Source organism: Coffea eugenioides, chromosome 1 (genome assembly GCF_003713205.1).
Source record: "Coffea eugenioides isolate CCC68of chromosome 1, Ceug_1.0, whole genome shotgun sequence".
Taxonomy (NCBI): domain Eukaryota; kingdom Viridiplantae; phylum Streptophyta; class Magnoliopsida; order Gentianales; family Rubiaceae; genus Coffea; species Coffea eugenioides.
In genome coordinates, this window is record NC_040035.1 from 53492801 (window position 1) to 53515887 (window position 23087).

Sequence of the window (23087 nt, forward strand, 5' to 3'; positions counted from 1 at the left end):
CCCCCCCCCCCCCCGGCCGCCTCTTCTTACAATAGCAGCAGTGCAAATGCAAGAGTTTTTTTAAGTGTGTTTTCTTTTGTTTTACTGTACTCTTTGTTTTGGCCTTCTCTTCTTGCGCAGTAGCAGGAGCGGAAACTGGAAAGGCCTCAAGCGTTTTACCTGATAGCACCGTATCAAATTTCTACCTCAAAGTTACAACTTGAACCTTAACCGTGCGTGTGCTCCAATCCTTGAGAGACTAGTAATCAGTGAGCGCAAGTGTATCTCCGATTAAGAGTTAATAACACAACAAATCCTTGGAACGTGTTTGTTTATTTTCATAGGTCTGCGTGATGGGTGTTTAACAAGCAATAGTTAGAATTAGATAAGAGGAGGGGTTCTAAGCGTTAGGTTTTTTTTTTTTTTTTTTGAAACTGTAAAATTAAATCAAAAAATGTGATCAAATGTAAAGAGAGAGTAATAAAAAATGAATGTGTATATTTGAATGGTAAATTTGATGTTAAATCGATATTTTACTGAATGCCTATTAGTATTGGTCACGCCTGAGAAATCACCAAAATTCTCAAAGCTCATACTTAAATGAAAGATTTCGAATAAAGAGAGACTAAATAATTCATACCGCTTGTATTTCAAAGATTGTATGTGAATGTAAAATAGGAGTATGTTTCAAGTCAGGTTAGGTTCCCTGCGGGAGAATGATCTCTCAACGTTGTCCTTTCCATTTCCAAGGGTTTTGAACCCAATCCTGTTCAAATCGGATCAGACCCCTTGTGTAGGAAAGCTCTCTCAACGTTGTTCTTTTCATTTTTTTGGATTTCAAACCTCAAAGTTTGTGGTTAAGAAATCCTAGTCCCTTCCACTTGCAGTAACGTCTGTTGGAACTCGAAAGCTCATAGTTGAGGAGTAATATCTGTTGTCATGCATCTAACGATGAATAGATTACTATAACACTTTTTTAATGCATCTAACGATGAATAGATTACTATAACACTTTTTTAATGTAATGTAAGTGAGATTAAAAGATGCGTCAGTGATACAAACAAATAAAATTTGTGCAAATAAACACTATCCAAACAACCACATCGAGTGTGTTTGGATAGGAGATAATTTTTTTAAAAAAATTATTATAATATTTTTTTAATGCGATATATATGTGATAAAAAAATGGTTGAAAATGTATTTATGATGTAGGTAAAAAAAAAAATTATGCAAACAATAAACTATCCAATCTTTGTAAGATCATACTAATAAATTTTTTCGTGTTTTTAGTTTCGTAAATTTCAAATGTGTTCATATACTTGTGAATTTATATGCATAAACTTGTTGCAAACTTTTAATCTTTTTTGAGAGAGAGTTCATTTTTTTTATGCACGTACATGTTGACATGACATATGGATGCTCATTCTCCATCACTACGGAATCCAATGCCACGTGTTCACTGCTGGCAGGTATTGGTTATCGGGATACGAAAATTTCCAATGCACTCCTACCACCGCCGGTGTGGCGTGGATACATTTTTTTATGGTTGTCCTTCCATTTTTATATCATTAGAGATTCCATTTTTTCTTTTGAAAGTTACCATTAGAAATAAGAATGATTATCTATTTTCAATGCTAATCACAAATTACCCTATTTTTTTATTATCATATATATATATATATATAGGGATAATTTCAGAAACCTTCCTTAAGGTTTCTAACAGTTTCACTCGTTAAAAAATTACACTTACTTCCCTTAATATAGTAAAATACCTATAATGCCCTCCACTTGATAAACAATTTTAGATTTTAAAACAATAAATTTACAAAACCCAAAAAAATCCATTTTTTTTGTCTCTTATCTATTTTCGCTCCTCTCTTTTCTAATTAATATAACATCTTTTTATTATCGTTAATTTTGTGGATATTAGCAAATTGAAATTACAAATTCAGTAAAGACTGCAGATTGTGTATCAAATTAGAAGGAAATAAAGAGACAAGTAGTGATACAAAAATAAATAATGAAATTGATGAAATTAGAAAAACTAAAAATGTAGAATTTGTCATATTTTGTTTGTTGTCAAGAAATTTTTTTATAAAATGTTAATGATTACAGAAGGATTTCTTTCACTAGATTAGAAATTTTTTATGATTTTAATATGGAGATAGAATTTATTTTCTACTTTTGAGATGTTAATATTTTTAAAGCTACAGGAGAGTTATAATAGCAGTTCTAGGTCAGACTAACTTATATTGAAAAGGTATTTGAACATTAATATTTAATTTTGGGGTACAACTGGTTGTCAATGGGGTTTGTGTGTGTGTTTTTTTTCTTTTTTCTTTTTTTTTGCTTGGCAAGTATTAATATTGTATATTTAATTTGAAATTTTTTGGATGACTATTTGATTTTAAAACTTATGTTTGAATGATTGTTAGGAATTAAAATTGTTGATTTATGCAAAGTGTAGAAGAAAAATGATTGAATATACTATATTTTTCTTTTTAAATTTTATACAAAAGAGTAATTTAGGATTTTTGTGAGAAAATCGATCTTGTTATTATTAAACATTAAAAATAGGGGAGGTATATATAATTTTTAAAACTCGAGAGGAGTTCTCTGTAATTGTTAAAAACCTAATAGAGGTTTGTGAAATTATCCCTATATATATACACACACACACACACACACACAAAAACCAAAACTAAGGCCATAATCGGATACACTTTTAAGCTTATCAGCTAAAAGACCCGAAACAAGGAAACCTTAGAGGGTTTTCTGAAGTTTGATTGACTGGAATCAAATCAAATTCGTCGAGGGAGGGAAGGAAGATGGCGGACGACGACCATTTACCTCCCCAGATCAGGCTCGTCAATTTCGTCTCTGAAGAACAGGTTCCTTACTCCCTTGGCCTCTTTCTTTAGGATTTTAGTACTCAATCAATTAATTGTCGTTAACTGGTCCTTATAAATGAATAAAAAAACAAAGTAATTCATGAATGAAAATGATGGGTTATTTCAGTTGGAAGAAGCCAGGAGAAGTAGGGGGTCTCGCATCGACGATGGAACTGCCCAGAGAGATAGGTCCCTGTACGAGGTCTGGTGCTCTGTCTTTGTTTCTCTTCCCCAGTCCCCTCCCTTCCCCTCCCTTCCCTTCCCTTCCCTTCTTGAGTTTACTAGATTTTTGTGCTTCTGGTTTTCTATTTACTGGCATTCTATTATCTTTCCGAGTTTAGTCGAACTACACACAATTCCCCCATTATTACTTCAGCCAATATGGCAAGAGAGACCCAAAAAAAAAAAACCCCATTTATTAGCATCAATATAATTAACTCCTGCATTTTAACTCTTGCTATCCATAATCGCTCCTATTCCCAAAAAGATATCAGCTTCTCAGGCATTTCCGGATTTTCCTCACTATCAGCCTGTGTTGTCTATCCTTGCAAACACGGCTACCCTTAAGTTGCTACAGGATTTTCGCTTCATGTAGTTTTGGCGGAGTTTACATTTTATGTGCATTTTTTTTTGCCTGCCCGTCTTTCCTGTTCTTTGTATGAATGTCTTTCTGTCTTTTGAATTGGTTGGCAATCATGAGCTATCTTTCCTCGCACAAAATTGCAGATCCTCAAGGAGAATAAAGACAGAAAAGATGCAGAATTCAATGAGCGTTTCAAGCATAGTAAGCTCTTAGTATTGTCTTCCACGGCCAGATTTCTTCTTCTAGTTGTCTTTTTCCATTATGCACAAAATTCCTTTGCGCCTTGTTCTGCAACCTTATTGAGAAAAGAAATCTCACTTCTTCTTCTTTAAATTCAGATTTCTTAGTATTGCGTGCATTTTTCTGGATTGCTCCCCCCCCCCCCCCCAAAAAAAACACAAAAAAAACAAAGACATTCTATATTTTTTTTTAATGAAATCTTGAGGTTTTTGCATTTGACAATCATTTGAAAGCAGAAAGTTGATATCTCCCTATGTTGCAGGACCTCCCAAAGCATTGGATGAAGATGAGACTGAGTTTCTTGATAAATTAGAGATGGTAACCTGTTTACTCAGCATCGTGCTAGGATGAATAAACTCTTGACACCTTTTTTTTTTTTGGCCATTCATGTATTGCATAGCTCTTCCGATGGCCGTGTTGAGATTTTCTAGGTAACATGCTCAAGTGCTGAAGTTCAAATTTTGTTGACTATTAGCACACTACAAGTTGGAGTTAGCTATAAAATCTTACTTTGTAAATTGAAGTGGATTTGTTTCATCTCTATGGTTTTCTCAAGTTAATGTTGTGCGCATCAAGAATTTAAAATTTGTAAAGGATTCATTATTATCTGCTTCATTTATATGCTATTGTTTGTGTATGGAGGTGCAACTAGAGTAAGTCGATGTAAATCACAAATAACTGCAGATTAAGCTATTGGTATTTCAAATTCAAGTATGATTTGAGTTTCATCTACCGAAATAGGACTGCAATTTGGAGGCTAATGTTTCTTTGCACTTCACGTACCTAGTTGTGAAAGTATATGAAAAGAGAGCTAATCATGCATGAAGATCTGCCTTAAGTTTTTAATTTGTGTCTGGGTGGTTAATTTCTTGGTCTCTAGGACTTGCTGAAATAGAAAAATTAAAATTAACAAAGAAAAAGGATGTCTGCAATTGGATAATTCTCCTTAGGTTTAAGCTGAACAATAAATAAAACAATTTACTTTTGGATTATTCGCATCATTGCTCTTTAATCTTGAGAGTTTGGACGGGATACAAGTTTTTGCATCCTTCTGTTTGTTGGTTTGTATTAATTAAAATTTATATCATGAGCTTTGATGTTAGGGTATATCACTTATTCACTTGTAAAGGATTTCAAACTTGGAGACAATGTAATGTCATGATTTGGAAGTTTTTGATACATATTTGTTAGTATCTGCTTTAGTAGATATAGTAGCTTTATCTTGACTTTTGAATATTCTTTTAGTCAAGGAGAGAATATGAACGCCAAGTGGCAGATGAAGAAGCACTGCAGCTGCAAAGATTTCAAGTAATTTCGCGATACTTCTCAAACTATTTTCCTCCCTTAAGTTGCATTAAATTGTTTAATACAAGGGGAAGGAAAGGGGAACAGCAATCTTAGTTGGGTTGGTAAGGACATTGACTTGGACACCCAAGGTGCTAGGAATTGTGTTATCCTCAGTTGTATCCCGTCCAACCCACCCCTTCCCCGCCCCCCAAAAAAACACAAAAATAAAAAAGGCGGGGAAGGTAATCAAAGAAAAGCCGTAAGATAGTATTTGCTTGTGCTGCTTCTTGGTCTCTGAATTGTATCATCCTGACAATCCCTAAAAGCTTGAATTTCTGAAAATGTTAACCATAGAGTATCTCTTGCTTTTTGCCTTTTTCCTTCTTTCAAACTAGGGATTAGGTATCTCTTTTCTAATCGCCCGAAGCCTCTTCATCTGTCTTTTACTTCTACATGCTACCATGTTTGTTTCCTTTCTTCTTTAGTTTCGAATAATTATAGGATTTTGATTTAGGCGGCTGTGGCAGCACAATGTGATGTTCATGAGCTAAAGGAGACGCCTTCTGCTCCCAAAGTACAGGTAAGTTTTGTATTGTCTTTGCTGTTTTTAGCTTCTCTATTTGCAATTTCACTTTTTTAATTAGGAAACAAATTTGATAAGATGGTTATTTTTTCATAGACAATAAGGATGAAGTAATTTTATCAAATACAGAAGATCACTTACAAATCAACCTGGGGAAAGATATATAAGATCAATTTGGGGATGAGATTTATGATGCATATGCACTTGTCAAGCTCCAGACAGAAGATAGGGAACTTTTACTGAATCTTGGGGTAGGTTTTTTTTTATTGTGTTGGGTTGGGCCAATTTATCCAAAGCTTATCTAGTTCTAAGAGCTATAAGTTATCCAAGTGAATTCGGGAGTCTTCGGGTGCCATGAGATAGCATATCTTAGGTTCAATGTTATCTGGACTGGCTAATATATGGAATGAAAACTTTGGATGAGTTGAGATCAATGGAAGTGCCAAAGAATGGGAAGATTCTGGAAAGCCTTTATTCAACTTCAGTCCATGAAAGATTGACTACTCTGGTTTCCAGATGGAGGTGGCACTAGACTAATTGCACAAATCTTGATGGTGAAGCCACTACTTGAGTTGAAAAGTTTCTCTGGCATTTTTTACTAACTAAAGCAATCTAGTTAGTCTATAAACACAATACTAGCAGTCATCTTGTGGCAAAATGAGGCCCAAGTTATGCTACTGAAATTAGTACTGCTGCAAACTCTGCCTGCATTAAATGATGCCATGCTTCAGAAAGTTTGGTTAAAGGAGGATTGGCAACTCCGTTTGTATAGCTGAATTCTTGATGTAATGATCATTTTTCGGTGTAAATAGGATCAAAATGTGTCCAAGAGGAAGAATCCTTCATCTCAACCATTAGGCATGGTTATTAAAGTCAAGCCGCAAGCAAAGAAAGCAAAAGGGGATTTGATGGGTTCAGAGGAGACATCAATTGCTGTGGAAACACCTGGTGGTGATAAAGCTGAAACTCATAATAGCGATAATGAGAAGTTCCATTTTGCTAGGAATAGCGGTTTGGTTTCGTACAGTGAAAGTGATGAAGATGAATGAGATTTTGTTTAGTTCTCTGTGTGGTAGATTAATTTGTTAATTTGCAATATACTGCTACTTTGGTGAGGATACCGTTGCTAACTGAAACTATGGGGAACTAGAGCGAATGAATTCTTCTCTCTTTGGAACTCTTTGAGATCTTTGGAAATGCATTTTCAAACTCGCGGGAATGAAGCTGCAGAAGCTGAGGCAGCAATAGTTTTTCACGACACAGGGAGAGTGGTTGTAAAAGCTGCAATCTTCACCGTTTTCCAGCAGTAGGCACCGATTGAAGGGCGTATTCTTTTCCAAATTTCAATTAGTGAACCGAATGATTATTGATTTAACCAACACTTTGCAGAATGAGAAGAAACAAACAAAGCACCACAAGAACAGTAGTAAAGCTTACAGTTGCTCGCACGGGAGAGATATAAACAAACTAATTTTCATTTTTTTTTACCTCCTGTACAGAGATAGGAACAGACGGGCGCACTCTCATTTGGGTTTAGGTATAAATCTTGTCTACTGCTCTTTATGAACGGCAAGTGGTAGTCAAGCATCAAATCACAGTAATACTTGGGTGTAAAAAAAAAAAAAAAAAAGGTGATGGGGCAGTTTGTGGTATAAGAGTAAGAGTTGAACAGCACTGTTGTTAAATTCGGACCGGATAATGATTCGGTTAAACTATTGGGTCATGGGTCAATTGGTCGGAGCGTTCGTTGATATTAGCATGATGTTATAATTATTTTATATTTTCATAAGTTTCAGAAATATTGAAATTAAGTTCTTGATTATATTTGGCTAATCATGAAAAATGTTTCAAAAATATTAGACTTGAAATCAAATATATACCTAATGATTATATATAAAAATGTCAATTCATGGTTAAAATATGTCCATTTTCCAAAATTACTTGAAAAAATAAATTAATGCAAGTTGGAATCATTGATGCTAAATTAATGAAATCATAACATCTTGATTTAGAGATCATTTACATTGAATGGGTGATTTTTGATAGTTTTGATTGATTTTTTAGCAAAGTGGTTTCATACTACAAGCGAATTCAAAAAGAAAGTCAGTTCACGATCGGCTTGATCACTGTTGAACAATGATACTACAAGATTAGCTTATGAGGAATGCCTGTTTGCGTAATTATTATTCATTATTGTTTTTACAAACTTCATTTTCTGACAGCCAGGCTATTGAGGATATCGAGAGAAATACAGGCGACCGGAATTCTAAAACAATTTAGTTAGCTTAGCGAGCTTTAAGACGACCATACAATACAAGTTCTGAGGCAGCGAAATGTAAATTCTAAAACAGATCCATTAGATGTTCCATGGTCATTTTGTGCCAGGTTTACAATAATCTTACATTGAATGCTGATCAGATTTATGCGTACAAGCTGAAGATGGTACAAGAAATAAAGAATAGCTAAGCTAAGCTGTGCGCTATTCAGCCCGCAGGGTTGGATATGATTAATCTGTGGCGTTGAATACATACGACTCCAGGAAACAAAACTAGCGATCCGGCAGCAAAAAACTAGCGATCCGGCAGCAAAGTAGAGTATTCTTTAAGGTCATGAAGAAGAAGAAGAAGAAGCAGCAGGAGCATTGGCATTGGCATTGGCATTCATGTGAAGTGCGACTAAGGAGGCATAAACACCATCTTTAATGTTGACCAGAGCGTCATGCTTTCCCTTCTCCACGATCACTCCATTTTTTACCACTGCAATCACGTCTGCTCCCTTAATTGTTGATAACCTGTGCGCTACTACCACCGTTGTCCGACTCACCATTACTTGATCCAGTGCATCTTGAACTATTCTTTCTGATTCAGCATCCAATGCGCTGGTTGCCTCGTCCAGCAACACCACCTTTGGACCTTTTACTATGGCCCGTGCGATGGCCACCCGCTGCTTTTGTCCGCCCGACAGTTGGACTCCACGCTCTCCGACTATTGTTTCGTATCCCTTTGTTTTTCAATTTTTATTTTTGTAATAACCACCAAAAAGAACCAAATATCAGTACTTGCAAAACTTATCACAGCACCCGAAATCGCAGGAATGCACGACTAAATTACAACAAGAGACGAACCTGTTGCAACCCACTGACGAACTTATGCGCATTTGCCAACTTTGCTGCTTCTATGATTTCTCCTTCCGTCGCATTCCCTTCCTTCCCGTATGCTATGTTGGCTCGGATTGTATCATTAAACAGCACGGGTTCTTGGCTCACAAGGCCCATTTGCCGTCTTAGCCATTTCACTTGGAATTTTTGAATCTCAATCCCATCCAATGTAATATGACCTGAATCGGGATCGTAAAATCTTTGCAACAACGAGATCACTGTGGATTTCCCACTTCCACTCTCTCCAACTAGAGCAACCGTCTGAAACATCACAACCCACCCCCATCAAATTAGTAAAAAACAAAATGTCTGAAAAATAACTGTCTGAAAATTGTCCTCTATACAATATCACCTTGCCACTGCGAATCTTCAAGGACAGGTCTCGGAATATCTGAACGTCTGGTCTGCTTGGATACCTGAAGCTTACACGTTGCAACTCAATTTCGCCATTCACACTCTCTAGGGTCATTCCAGACTCATCGCTTGCGTCAATCTTTGATTTCCTGTCAAGTATTGCAAATATTGAAGCTGCAGCACCCTTGGCTTTGCTTGAGTCCGGTGCAATTGAGCTAGATTGAGAGATTGCCATCGCTGCCATTGTTAGAGCAAAGAAAACCTGCAAGATTATTAAGAGGTTTAATCCGTTAATCAAGCAACAGAATTCCTTAATCAGTACTTGATGAAATTGTCCTGTGATTATGCAATAGACTCTAGTACTTTATGCAGTAGATTGTTCTCTGTACTTACACGGAAAACATCTGAGAATGTTATTTTACCATCCTCCACAAGACGGGCTCCAGCATAGAAACTGGTGGCATAAACACAGAAAAGCAATGCGAATGATAAACCAAAACCAATTCCACTAATCAAACCTTGCCTAATCCCTGTTTTCATTGGTCCTTCACATTTCTTCTTGTATAATTCCATCACCTTCTCTTCAGCACAAAATGAAGCAACCGTTCTTATACTTCCAACTGCATCATTAGCAACTTGACTTGCTTCCTCATACATCATCTGCAAACATATACATTTTACATAATTGGGTGACTTAGCCAATGCTCACCACCACTACTACCAAAATAATAATAAAAAAAAATCAGATATTTTGATTTTTTTTCTAGAAAGAATTTGTTGACATCCTCTATAATAAGTGAAAATCAGCTCTCAACAGCAACAGCAATGAAACTAATAGTATGGGTTCCGAAACTAACCTTTGCATCTGCACTAAACCCTTTCATGAACTTGATTTGTACATATCCATTCAATCCTATCAAAGGTAACATAGCAAGAATAATAAGTGCCAGTTGCCAACTTGCATCAAAAGCAATAGCCAAACCAACTATTGTTGAGGAAGTGTCTTGAACCAACTGCGCCAGTGCATCTCCAACTAATGCACGCACACTAGCTGCATCAGCAGAGAGCTTTGCGCCAATAACTCCACTTGAGTGCTCAGACTCATCAAACCAACCAACCTCCATATGAACCACCTTCTCAAAGCACATAGATCTAATTCGTCTGATCAGTTTGCATCCAGCCACGCCAAAAAGGTACGTTCTTGATGGGTATGCTAGTAATGATGCCACTCCAAGAGCCATAAATATTAACGCCCAAAATCGTGAATCCTTCTTTAATTCATGAGGTGACTTATAAAATGCTTTGATCACGCTAGATATTAAGATTCCAAAAGTAGGTAATATTGCGCCATTAGCAACTGCAGCTATTACTCCAACAAAGATCACCGGTATCTCAGGCTTGTTAAGGGAAGCAAGGCGGCGCATTGAGACTTTTGAAGGCTTACTTGTGATATCCTGCGTATTGACATCAGGTTCTGCCACTGTATGTTCAGACATAGTTAGTCCAGTAGGTAAACCAAATGAGACAGTGATTGACCGTCTGCTGCTATTTCCTACAGAAGATCCACGACTGATGGAACGTTTGAGTGACATTCTTTGGCTTGACTGTCTACTAGATTCTATGGTGATATCAGATTTGTCTTTTTCTTCAATATATTCTTCTGTATCTCTATTCATGTCTTGCAAGCGTATAAGCTGACTGTAAGCTCCTTCGGGATCATTAGTTAGTTCAGAATGCGTACCTGAAAAGTGAAAACAAACCATATGCTATTCATCATAAATGCTGTAAAGAAGAAAAGAGCACAAGATAGAGGACATTCCGACAAAAAATGGTTCCAAGTATAACTGAAAACATCATATGATGGTGAGTACCTTTCTCAATAATCTTTCCCCGGTGAATGACTGCAATCATGTCAGCATTTCTCACCGTGCTCAGACGGTGTGCAACAATGACAGTTGTTCTATTTACCATGATTCTGTCCAATGCCTCTTGTACTATTCTTTCAGATTCTGCATCTAGGGCACTAGTTGCTTCATCTAGAAGTAAAATTCGTGGATCTTTTAAAATTGCTCTAGCTATGGCAATTCTTTGCTTTTGTCCCCCAGAAAGCTGAGTTCCGTGCTCTCCGACCATGGTGTCTAATCCCTGCTCACAATTTTTGAGGAAAACAAACTATGTAAGTGTTTAGAAGTCATAAGCGCAAATTGGACATGCCAATTACAATGATTAGTTATCCCATGCTCATGAAATTTAATACAAGTGAGAGTCAGCATGATAGATGCAAATAATTTTGAACATGAGAAGAAGAACCTTGGGTAGCTTATCAATAAATTTAGCAGCATTGGCCAACTCAGCTGCAGCTCTAATTTGTTCAATTGTCACTCTTTCCTTGCTATAAGCAATATTGTCCTTAATGCTGGCAGTGAAAAGCACAGGTTCTTGGCTGACAAGACCTATCTTTTCCCTGATCCATTTGAGCTGGAAGTCCTTAAGATTAGTTCCATCAATTAGAACTTCACCAGCCTGTGGATCATAGAATCTCTCGATCAAACTAATCACAGTTGACTTGCCACTTCCGCTTTGCCCAACCAATGCTGCAGTATGGCCACTAGGTATGAATACTGATAATCCACTGAAAATTTGTTCATCCGGTCTGGCAGGGTAGCTGAAATATACATCCTTTAACTCGATATCTCCGCGAATATCGTCCAGTGTCTTTCCACTAGCATCATATGCATCTATCTCGGGTGTTCTGTTTATTGTCTCAAACATCTTGAAGGCTGCAGCACGACCTGAAGCAAATGCAGTCATGCAGGGCGATGCTTGTCCCAAGGACCTGAAATAGCATCCAAAAAATCAAATCAGCAAAAGATAGTACAATGAAGGGGCTCTTTTTAAGCTTAGAGTGTAAATTAGAGACATTAATTTCGTAGAGACAACAAGCCTTCGAAAAAGTAGAGCAATTTATCGAGTAATACTCACATGGAACCAGATAACACTGCAATGATTACATTAAGCACTTCACCTCCTGTATTCTTTTTTTCTGCAATCATCTTTGCACCAAACCAGATAGCCAAAGCGTAACTGCAGAACACAAGACACATGACTGATCCTAGACCTAGGCCGGTAGCCAGCCCCTCGTGTACTCCTGATCTGTAAGCTTTTGTCAGGGACTTGTCGTAGTCGGCCACAGCTTGCTTTTCCCCTGTGAACGACGCAACCTGGGATTGCAGCAATGGCAACAATGGTTACAGCTGGTGGAAGCAGGGTATTTCCAAATATCCCAAAATTGTTCGAAGACAAAATTCAAGCGCTAGTATTTGTTTAACTAGGAAATGAATTAACAATGAGCTCGTGATGGACATACTGTTCTGATGGAGCCAATAGTCTGCTCAACTACAATTGCAGCCTTGGCATAAGCTTCTTGTCCATGGGAAGCCATTCGGGAAATGACAAGGGACATAAGTCCTCCAGCAATGACAAGTGGAGGAATAGAAGATAACATGACGAGGGTAAGAAGCCACCCCTTGGCAAAGGCAATGACAAAACCTCCAATAAACGTAGACACGAGCTGTATGAACTTGCCAACCTGAAGGAAAAAAGATTTTTTTTTTTTAAAAAAAAAAGAAAGGAAAAAGGAATTAGTGTAAGCAGCGGCCCCTGGAGACGGCTGATTGCATAGGTTGTTACCTTTTCACCCATAGCATCTTGTATGAGAACGGTGTCCCCAGACATCCGGCCAACAACTTCTCCAGTGTTGGTTTCCTTGTCAAAGAATCCGACATCTTGGCGCAAAATAGTTTTTAAGTAAAGGCTCCTTATGCGAGCAGCCTGTCTCTCACCGGTGATCATCCAACAACTCACCTCTAATAACAAATTGGTCGCAGATATTAGTTAGTATCAAACACACGCACACACAGTGAGGACCTATAATTGAAACATGATGGAATGTCGGGGTGTACTGAGTATTAGGTGAATAGCCTGTGTCTGTGAAGAAAAATCCAGACACAGGTCAATGCCAAACGTGGAGGTAGAATATGAGGGAGGCAGCAGCAGGAGTAGCTACTAGTAGTACTTACGGAGGAACCCAGCGACAGCAGATCCCAAAGCCAAATAGACGAATTTGAGAGAAACCTAAGTAAAGATGCAAACAAGTAGGGAAGTTAGAAGAGAATTAAGCAGGTATGGGGCAGATGATGAGTAAAGTAGAAGATATACGTTGCGGTGTTCCTGGAACATAAGAGGACGGATGAAATTACTAGAGTCCTAGAATACATAGTATTTGTTTGCATTTAGCAATGAGTAGTAGTAGTGTTTGCCACTCGGTACTAACTTTATTATGAATGGTAGAGCAGCACATAAAAGTATGAACGAGCATATGGGTTGGCGTAGGGTAAAGCGAAAGAGGAGGGGTATTTGGCCGATTGATTTAGTAGAAGAAGGAAGCTATTTTACCTTAGAAACCACCCGGACGACATCTTTGGTATTCGGGGTTTGTCCGAAAGAGTCTGTCAATTCTCCGAAGAAGACAGTCATGAGGGGAAGGCACAAGCCATTGCCAATGGCACCAATGGTTCCAATGATCATCAAGAACATGTCGGTAGAATCGGCAAAGGAGAAAAGCTTAAGAAAGGGAACGGTATTGGTGGTGGTAGTGGTAGTGGTGGGCTCCTCCTTGTGCTGCTGAGTAGTGGCCACCAGATCGCCATTTGCTGCAGCAGCAGTAGTAGCGTGGATCTGTCCCTGGGTTGTTGCGGCTGCGGGCAGCTGGTTGGTATTTGGATGGCCGCTGAGCGGGGAACCACTCTCTTCATCACCCGTCATCGTACACAAACGACCCTCCTTCCTAACAAATTGTTTAGTTACTAACAGATTGTTTTAGTTGGTTCCTCCCGAGTTGGTTGGTACTCTGGGAACGGTTTGCGTTTTGGTGGTCTGATGAGGATCAGAAAAAAGAAGGCGGAAACCTGTTTGTATTTTGCAAGGACACTTCACATAACATATGCAATCAGTAGTGTCCAGGGCGGATTAGCTGGAAGAGGAAGAGTCTTTTCATGTAAGTGCAAATCAAAATTAAAGAAAACACATTTAATGAGAAAGTGGCATAAAAAAAGCAGGACCGGTGAATGAAACAGGAAGCCATTATTGACTTTTGTACATACTACTACTAGTACTCCAATAGAGAAGACATTTTTAAGACAAAAAAGGCAGTTGGTGAGATGTACTAGTTGATAGAAGAATAGCATGATGATAGTATGGTAGTAGATAAAACCAACTTAAGAAAAAATAATAAGGAAAAGAGGGGGAAAAAAAAGATAGAGCATCTGTCCGAACATTTTGGTTACTACTACTATAAAGATTGAACCTTGAGAGAGAGAGAGAGAGCGGGCAATTATATGAATGAATGAATGAAGATAGAGTATGGCAAAAGGAGTAATTAGAGTATGAAAATGAAGTTTGAGATGGCAAAAGGAGTAATTAGAGTATGAAGACAATTAATTAATGGCATAGTAACTAGTGAAGAAAAGAAATAGTAGTGGGACTTACAGTACAGATACAGAAAGAGCAGCAGATGATCGGCCGGCGATGATTGGTTAGAGAGAGAGAGAGAGATATCTAGAGTGGCTGAAGAGGACGCTGGTGGTATCGACTTGGGCAGATGATGTATGGAAAATGGTGGCAAGGAAACAAGTAGTACTAGACTTATTAGTCTCTACCGAGTGGGGAGAGAGAGATACGGAAGTTGAGGAGGGATTTCAAAAAAATTCGATGAATCTGCTTCCTTCTTCTTCTGGTGGTGGTCGAGGGAGGGATTGATGGCTTCTCCAAAGATCCACTCACCACCCTGCGCCGGTAGCTATAGCTATACGCCTTTCTTTTCTTTTAGTATTTATATAGTAGTAGTAGTACTGTAGTAGTGGTAGTTCTTGACTGCCAAGCAACTATTAATAAGATAGACGACAAAAAGATTTGCCTGGCCTGGGGGGCCTTTGCAGACTTGGGTAGTTGTGAGAGCTTTCTTGGCTGTTGGATTGTTGGAGACTTTTTGTAATAATGCTAATAGTAAGAAGGTATCATGAATGGTTCTTGGGGCGGGCGGCGTAATGGGCGGCCGCGGATCCAGGGCTTGTTTTCTTTTCGCCTTTTTTTCCCTCTCCTCTGATAGTCGTCTGATGTGATGTGAATAACGGAATATTAGTACTATGTAATAGGGTGCTCCATTTCGAAGCTCCTTCCAAGAAGAGGCGGAAGGGCAGGATAGGATTCGCTGCCGGGGGGACTGGGGAGCTGTTTGTTCCGACAAAGGTACACCTTTTGTTTACTTGCGTAGTAAACTAATTTACTTGAATCATCAATATATTTTTCAATCACCACGCATATTACATATTTTTTAAATCACATTAAAAAAAAGTGCTATAATAATTTTTAAAAAAATATTATTTTAAATAATCTCCTACCCGAATAAATTATTATTTTTTCTTATTAGTACTAGCAGTTATTAAGCAAGCAGGAGTCAATAAAGAAAGTATAGTTCCTTTCATTAGTTAGGAGAACAACTACGAGATCTAATTTGATTTTTATATTTCAATTAGTTCATAAGTATTTATATATTTTCTGTAGATTTGCGAGATGATTATTTTGTTTGATTAAATAACAGGCCTTTATTTGATTTGACAAAATAATTTATTGTTATATAAAATGTCAAATTTATAATTATTTGATAGTTACGTTTATGATAAGTAACGAATTTGATTACCGAAAAAACTTTCAAATATATATATATATATATGTATATGTATATCACGAGAATATATAATTTGATTTAAACAAATTCTCGTAACTTGTTTGTTGAATAGAATTCGTGGCTTTTCTAAATCTTAATGCTATTAAAAGGTTAAATCATATGGTCATATTTAGAATTATCTTCTAATTAGTGAGGTAACTCTGATGGTCGTACCTTAATTGCCAAAAAGAAAAATCAGAGAAATAACTAATAGTCGTACCTTAGTTGTCAAAAAAGTAAGATAAAGGCAGATTATTAGAATTTATTTATGACTATATGAATTTATTTTTGTATCGATGATCAGTTAAATAAATCAAAGTCAAGATTGTTCATTTGACTAGAATTTGTCTCTTATTGATTTAGTTTTACTAAAATTGTGTTAATTGGAATTATTTTAGTTGCTACCTAGTAATAGAGTGCTTCTAGTTGCTACCTAAGAGTAATTACTACTAGTATTAATTAGCGAGTGGTTTGTCCTGTACGCCATGTAATATGCGGTCGTGGTCGGTGGTACTGTGCTACTCCTTTTCTATTATGGACATTTCTTTCCTGGATAGCGACACGTTGGCTTTTCCACGACGGGCAAGCACATTCCTGATTCCTGCGGATGTTAGGTTTGGAATGGAATTTTCCTCTCTCGTCCTCCCGTCACTATTTGGATAGAGAATTACGTGACATATCTGTTTGGCATCCTCTATTTTTGGAGTGTTTTTTAAAAATTAATTTTTTAAATACAATAAAAATTTTTAAAAAGTACTCTAAAGGGTAATCTAAAAATTAGTTTAAATTTTTTTAAAATTTTAAAAAATATCTTAAAATATATTTTAGAAACTCTTCTACTCTTAAATATTTCAAAATATACTCTAAAAACTCTGCTACAGCAAAGTTTTTCAAAAACACCTCAAAAAATAACTAATCCAAATGGATCTGTAATGTGAGATATGTGAAATAAAAGGGTGATTAGCAATATAAAAAAATAGGTTAAAAATATAGTTATGATGCAAGCGAAATATTACTTGAAAAAATTTGATATCTGAACATAATATTTTACTCTTATCATAAATATATTTTTAATTTATTTTTTTATCTTATATATATTACATCACAAAAAGTGTCATGATAATTATTTTAAATAATGGTACAATCTGTTGGTCGATCCTACTTCACGTGCATATATTTTAACTTTGGAAATTTCAACTTTGAAACTTGGGCTGGCTTCGCTAAGAAACTTGTTGCCTAAGAAAGAGTCTTGGGGAAGAAGATAATATGGTACTTACTACAAGTACAAGAACAAAAGAAAATGCAAAAATGGCTACGCAACATCTCAAACCCTTCTGCCTAGACAAGTAGTAGTACTTAATTAGTGGTCAGAGCTGACCAGAAAGCGGGAAACTCGGACGATGGCACTTGTCACTACTTGAGTCGTCCGGTGCAATACGAAATCCCAACCCTCCAAAATTTTCAAATTTAACTCGCTTCCAAACGAACTTAGCCCACGGAAGCACTGCGTTAACATTACCGGCAGCGCCATCATTGCCGTTCCGTATTTGATACCACTCGCCGTTTCTTTTCTTTTTTATGGATGGTGTTAACAGTAACTAACTTCCATCAAGTGGATACATAACGGAACGACCTCATTGGACTAAATTAGAACAAAGATTCGTTTGGGAAATGAGTTTTTCGACTAATTATTTAAAATTTTGCCGTAATTGATTGTAGAATTTATAGAAAAATTTATAAGATGTAAAACTTTTTTTCTTTTTCCTTTCTTTTTTTGTTCCTTTCTTCTTCTTCCCCCTCACCTCAGCAGTAGAGTTTTTTTTAAAAATTTTTCCTCTCTCCTTTTCCCTTTTCCCCGCCACCTCTTCCTCCCCTAACACCCTCCCCCTCCCTTCCTATGCAGATCACGTGACCAAAAGAAGGAAGGCGGAGAGGAAGAAGAGAGAGAAAAAAAAACCTACCTCTATTGGTGTCGGAGGTGGTGGCGGGCTGATGCAGGAGAGGAAGAAGAAGAAAGAAGGAAGGTAAATTTTTTTGTGTGTAGTTTAAAAATTTTGAAAATTTTTTTGAGATTAGTATAGTTAAAATTGTTTAAAAAAAACTGGTAGGTTAAAAAAAATTGCGGCCCACAACTATCCCTGGTTATTTTCTCTAGAGATAAACACACCAAAAGTTTTTCTACAAATTTCACAATAAATCAGTTACAGTAAAATTTTACAAAAAAAAAAATTATAAAATATACCATCTAAGTGGATCTCTTTAATTAATAATAGACGAGATATACAGATAACGTCCGTGAATTTTGGTTATTACTGATCTTTGTTGGTGGTTGGGTGGAAAAGAATATGCTGGTTAAATAGATAAAAATATAACTAGTATAATATTTTTAATTATTATAATAGAATAGAATAAATTAAATTATATAAATATTATGATTGTCAAAAAAAAAACAAGTTGTAGTAAGACTCGCGAGTGATTTGAGCAGGGCAGGTTAAGTGGCCCTTGCAATTCAAAGGTCACCACTGAGTACGATATGATGAGAAGTTGGAAGCGCTAAAAATTGTGGAGCAGCCCACCCACGACTCTCATCACATCATATCATGTGAACCTAACTCATGTCGGCTGGTCTCCGGACGTGCTGTGTTCCCACTTATATGATAAGATGTTGACGCCAGGTCCAACATCCGTAATAAGCAAGTTTCCCAATTCCTTCAGCTTTACAAATTCGCTGATTCTTTCAAAATGAAGAAATTTGCTAATCTTTTTCTTGTCCAAGACGCACGCCCTTGAACCAATCGCTCACCTTTCAACTTTCGACGGGTTGACATTTCTCACCATTGCAAATACTACTAATCTGCCAGTCTTTTTTTTTAAGAGCAACACAAAAGAAAGTTTGTTGTGTTTGGATTGCATTTTCCGTGATTTTTCATGGAAAAATTACTGTAGCGATTTGATATATGTGAGGGAAAAGGTAATAGAAAAATGTGATAACGGAAAATGACGTAAATTTTCGACGGAAACCGGCAATCCAAACAAGGACCAATATACTTTATATGCTAAGAAACAGAATAATTTAAATCAAGAGACTAAGGCCTTATTTGGATTGTAATTTTTCTTCAAAAGTTTTTTATGAACATATTTTCTAATCGCTTTTTAAACATCACATGCATCAAATTATTATAATATATTATTTTTATAAAAATGGTAGAAAATAGCAATCCATAAAGTTGCTAAAACAAGGATGACTAGTAACAAAATAGGAGGAGAGATAGATGACTGTTTCACTCCAGGGGTTACTTAACGAAAGACCCCTCGAGGAGAAAGCACTTTGTAAAATTGATGAGTAGAAGACTGCAGATGGAATGCTAAAGGAAAGTGTTTTGTGGATTATGGGCCCATATTCAAGGAACCCAATTGCTTTGTTCAGAGGGAAAATTGCATAAACCTCCCCTGAGGTTTTTGATACTAGCACTCACCCCCCCGGTGATTTAGAAAATAGCACTGACCACCTTTGAACTTAAGGGTGTGCAAAATCGAAAAATTTCGATTTACCGAGCGAATTCGAATTGAATTCGGAATTTCAAATTCGGTAATTCGGAATATCCGATTTCGAATTGGTCGAATTCGGTAATGATATTTTTCAAATCGGAAATTCCGATTTCGAATTCACAAATCGAAATCGAAATTGAATTCGGAATTCCTATTTCGATTTCAAATCTATTTTTCACATATATATATATCTATAATATATATAATATAACATTTATATTATAATAATAATTTTTATATTCATGAATTCGGTGAAATCGGAATTCCGATTCCGATTTCAATATCGTTTTCACACATATATATAATATTTTTTTATATATGTAATATAATATTTATATAATAATAATAATAATTTTTATATTCATGAATTCGGTGAAATCGGAATTTACCGAATTTCAAATTGAATTCGGAACGAATTCGAATTCGGAATTGATGAATTCGAATTCGAAATCGGTCGAAAATTCTAATACCAAAATTTCGAAAAATTCCGATTTCAAAGTTCCGATTTCGATTTTGATTCACACACCTACTTGAACTTAAGGATTTTGTTGCATATTCAATCCATGGCAGAAAAGCAACCATTAAAAAATTGTTTTAAGGAGTAAGATGAGAAATTTATACCAGATTTGCCCTTCATGCTACTTGCTAAGTTGTATTAACAAAGGAATGACAAAATATGAAAAGCTATTAAGAATTAGTAAAATTCAAGAGATGTAAGTGCAATTGAATGAAGTTTACCAATGATACATGAAGCACCAGTGGATATTAACAACTAGTTAAACGACTACTTATCTCGATTCTTGCAGCAAAGCTTATAAAGAATACACCTCGCTCTTAAAACTTTCTATTAGCAATGTGAATAGCTATTTGTGGGGTAACACAACTGCTTATATATGTTGTTAGCACCAATTATATATCAAAAAAAAAAAAATCACTGAGCAATCAACTGATTAACAACATACTTAAGCATCACTAAAAGTTATTGAGCATGAAATAAGTCTAGTTCGAAATAATTAAAAGTGCACACTAATAAAATAAAGTTGTCTTTAATAAGTGAAGAATTTTTTCATTAAGTTTCTACAATTAGTCAGGGCATAAAAGTAAATTCACATAACTTATTGTCAGCAAATTTCCTCATAGGGAGAGGTCAGTGTGTGAGAACCCGTAATTTTTCTATTTTCTAGGTTTTATTATATTTCTCGGTTTTCTTGTTTTCAATGGCTTGTTTTCTGCACTTTCTGTATCCGAAAAATTTTCTAGATAAATTTTATGAGTAAATATAGTTTTTAGATGATTTTTCTAGTATCGAATAGATTTTGAGAAACTAAGAGCGTATTTTGGACGTGGGACCCACTAGTGCGAAAAGTTCGAAAAATTTCGGCCAACTAGATTAAGTTTTGACTACTGGAATTATTTTACCGGGTGTTAGGAGATAAGTAGAGGGTGCTAAGTGGATTGATATGAGGGAAACAAGTTAGGTAGATATTTAATAAAAGGTGACAAGTGTCACCATAAGAGTTAGTTTTGCCATTTGACCACTATTCATGACTTTACCAAATTAATATCAAAATTGACCAAAAATCTTCCATTTTTCCTTCAAGCTTGGCCGAACCTCCTCTTACAAGAAAAGAAAGAAAAGCTTCCAAGTTTCTTGCTCCAATATTGTCCAATCTCACAAACTAACCGTTTAATCTTGAATTCCTTCCATAAAACCTCTTCAAGTAGTGATTGTGAGTTGGTGTGTGAAGTTGTTTGGAAAGTTAAGGTGACCCATAGCTCTCTCTCTCTTGTTTTAAAGGTAAGTTGTGAAGAACCACCCTCCTCCTTTAATTGATGCTTAAATCATGCTTAGTGGTAGTATAAAATGCAAATTTATGGATTAATTCTTGATTTGTGGTTGAAATTATGAAATTTTATTATTTTTGGGGATTTTTCTGTTTTAATATAAGCATGATTGTGTGGCTATGTATGATGATTGGAAATGATGTTTAAGGACTCTATGAGGTGGAAAAAGTGATTAATTGCAATCAATTTTTGTTTTGGACCAAAAATTGAAAAGTGAGGGTTTTGTGATGAACATTTTGTCCGAATTTTTAGGTCCTAGATAGAGGCCGAATTGGCCTTTGCTTAAAACATAAAAGTTGTAGAGAATGACATTTTAGAGATGCCTACGAAATTTCAGGTCAATCGGAGTTGTGTAGAGTGAGAAAAGTTGAAATTACTTTTGCTGTTCTGGTTTACCCGAAATTGGGATTTGCGACTGTAGTTGGTTGTTTTGGCTGGAATTGCTTCCGAATTGGTTATTGAGGTCTTCTGATGAAATTTAGCCATGTTTCTTAGATTTCAACTGGTTTTGAAATTTCTGGATTTGGACTTGTAGAGCCTGAGTTATGATGTTTCCGCTTGAATGCGTTTTGGTGAATCTGTTTTACATTGTTGATGAAGTATCTTGTATTTTTGACCTGTTTGCACTCAAAACTGGGCTGAGTGACCTTCTGTGATATTGTAGCCCTGTCTTTTAGCTTCGAAATGGTGGGTCTTGCACCCTCATCCGACAATCGTAGTGTCTTTGGTGCCAAAACCGTAAAATGACGTCAAAAACTGTTTTCTTGGGTTAAATCTTATTTCCATTTCCGGATTTTCTGGTTTCCTTTAATACTTATATATTCTTATGAAACCTTATTTTGGTAATACTTGGCCTTGGTTTATGACTTGTAAACGAATCTTATTGTGTTTATTTGAATAGTTTTAAGGCTTGTTTTCATTCAGATCATTTCCTAGCTAACTTTTGTACTTGTACTATTTTGAGCCTAGTGAACGGCTTTTGGGAAATGAGATGACTTTTGTGTGAGATGTTGGGACTGATTTACTGATTTGAGGTAATAGTGAAGCCTTAAGGGCTGGAAAAGTAAGAAATTTAGGGGAAGTGCTGCCCGATTTTCTAGGCCGTTTGGTTCCTTAAGTTGGATTTGCCTTTTGGTAGAAATGAAAGGCTTTTGAGTTGTTTGCGCCTAAGTCTTCATGTTACCTTTTTGTTTCCAAGAAAATCATGTTTTTGCACCCTTGCATTAGTATTTATTTTGGCAAGGCATACGACGTGTAGTCGAGCCTCACTTGTGCATTCCGTTTGCTCGATTTAAATATGAAACCTTCAATTGGTTTATTTTGATTATTTTAGGGTTTCTTGGCGATTAAGGCCAATCTGAAGTGAAAACTTTTGAAGTTGAGCCGGTGAGTGTACCACTCCCCTCCATTGCTGTTTAACTTGATTTTTGCTCTGCAATCTGTTTAATTTGTTTGAGACGAGGGTGTACTTTATCACACTCGTTCTCTTGTCTGTTCATATGCCAATTTACTATGCAAAATTTGAATCTGTTATCTGTGTCTGCATATGTTCGGATTTCTATGACCTATGAGCTCAATCCTGTGGTAAGTTATTCGAGTCGGGCCGGTAAGGGCCTGAACGATTAGATAACGAACCACGGTAGTCTGTTCAGGGATTTTGGGTATTGAGACCCTTGATTCCGGGTATACTCGAGTATTACCATTTCTGTTCGTTTGCGGTGAGCGGGCCCGGTAAAGGGGTGTTTGGTGAACGGGATTCGGTGTAAAGAGGGGTCTACGGACGTTGGTTCTATATACGTTGGCGGAGTGTCAACTTCGATCAAGCTTCGGTGACG

At 36.5% G+C, this 23087-nt stretch overlaps 2 protein-coding genes across 3 annotated transcripts; one reads left to right on the top strand and one right to left on the bottom strand.

The window, feature by feature from the left end:
* The first annotated feature begins 2681 nt into the window (after positions 1–2681).
* Positions 2682–6745, top strand: LOC113752398 (PSME3-interacting protein). The gene is made up of 7 exons (XM_027296514.1): positions 2682–2870; positions 2998–3072; positions 3597–3654; positions 3956–4011; positions 4939–5001; positions 5495–5560; positions 6376–6745. Exons 1-7 carry the CDS (start codon positions 2808–2810, stop codon positions 6610–6612), a joined length of 618 nt encoding a protein of 205 aa, XP_027152315.1. The 5' UTR covers positions 2682–2807; the 3' UTR covers positions 6613–6745.
* A 1152-nt stretch (positions 6746–7897) lies between these two features.
* Positions 7898–14665, bottom strand: LOC113780930 (ABC transporter B family member 11-like). Of its 2 annotated transcripts, none has more exons than XM_027326725.1 (13): positions 14622–14665; positions 13530–14063; positions 13154–13208; positions 12765–12940; positions 12442–12663; positions 12057–12295; positions 11385–11910; positions 10946–11219; positions 9932–10815; positions 9468–9734; positions 9073–9336; positions 8688–8981; positions 7898–8563 (listed from the first exon to the last, which is right to left on the bottom strand). In XM_027326725.1, exons 2-13 carry the CDS (start codon positions 13896–13898, stop codon positions 8171–8173), a joined length of 3963 nt encoding a protein of 1320 aa, XP_027182526.1. In that variant the 5' UTR covers positions 13899–14063; positions 14622–14665; the 3' UTR covers positions 7898–8170. The 2 variants fall into 2 exon arrangements, with proteins under 2 accessions (XP_027182526.1, XP_027182519.1); XM_027326718.1 differs by having other exon boundaries at positions 13530–14106; positions 14622–14658.
* Between the last annotated feature and the right edge of the window lie 8422 nt (positions 14666–23087).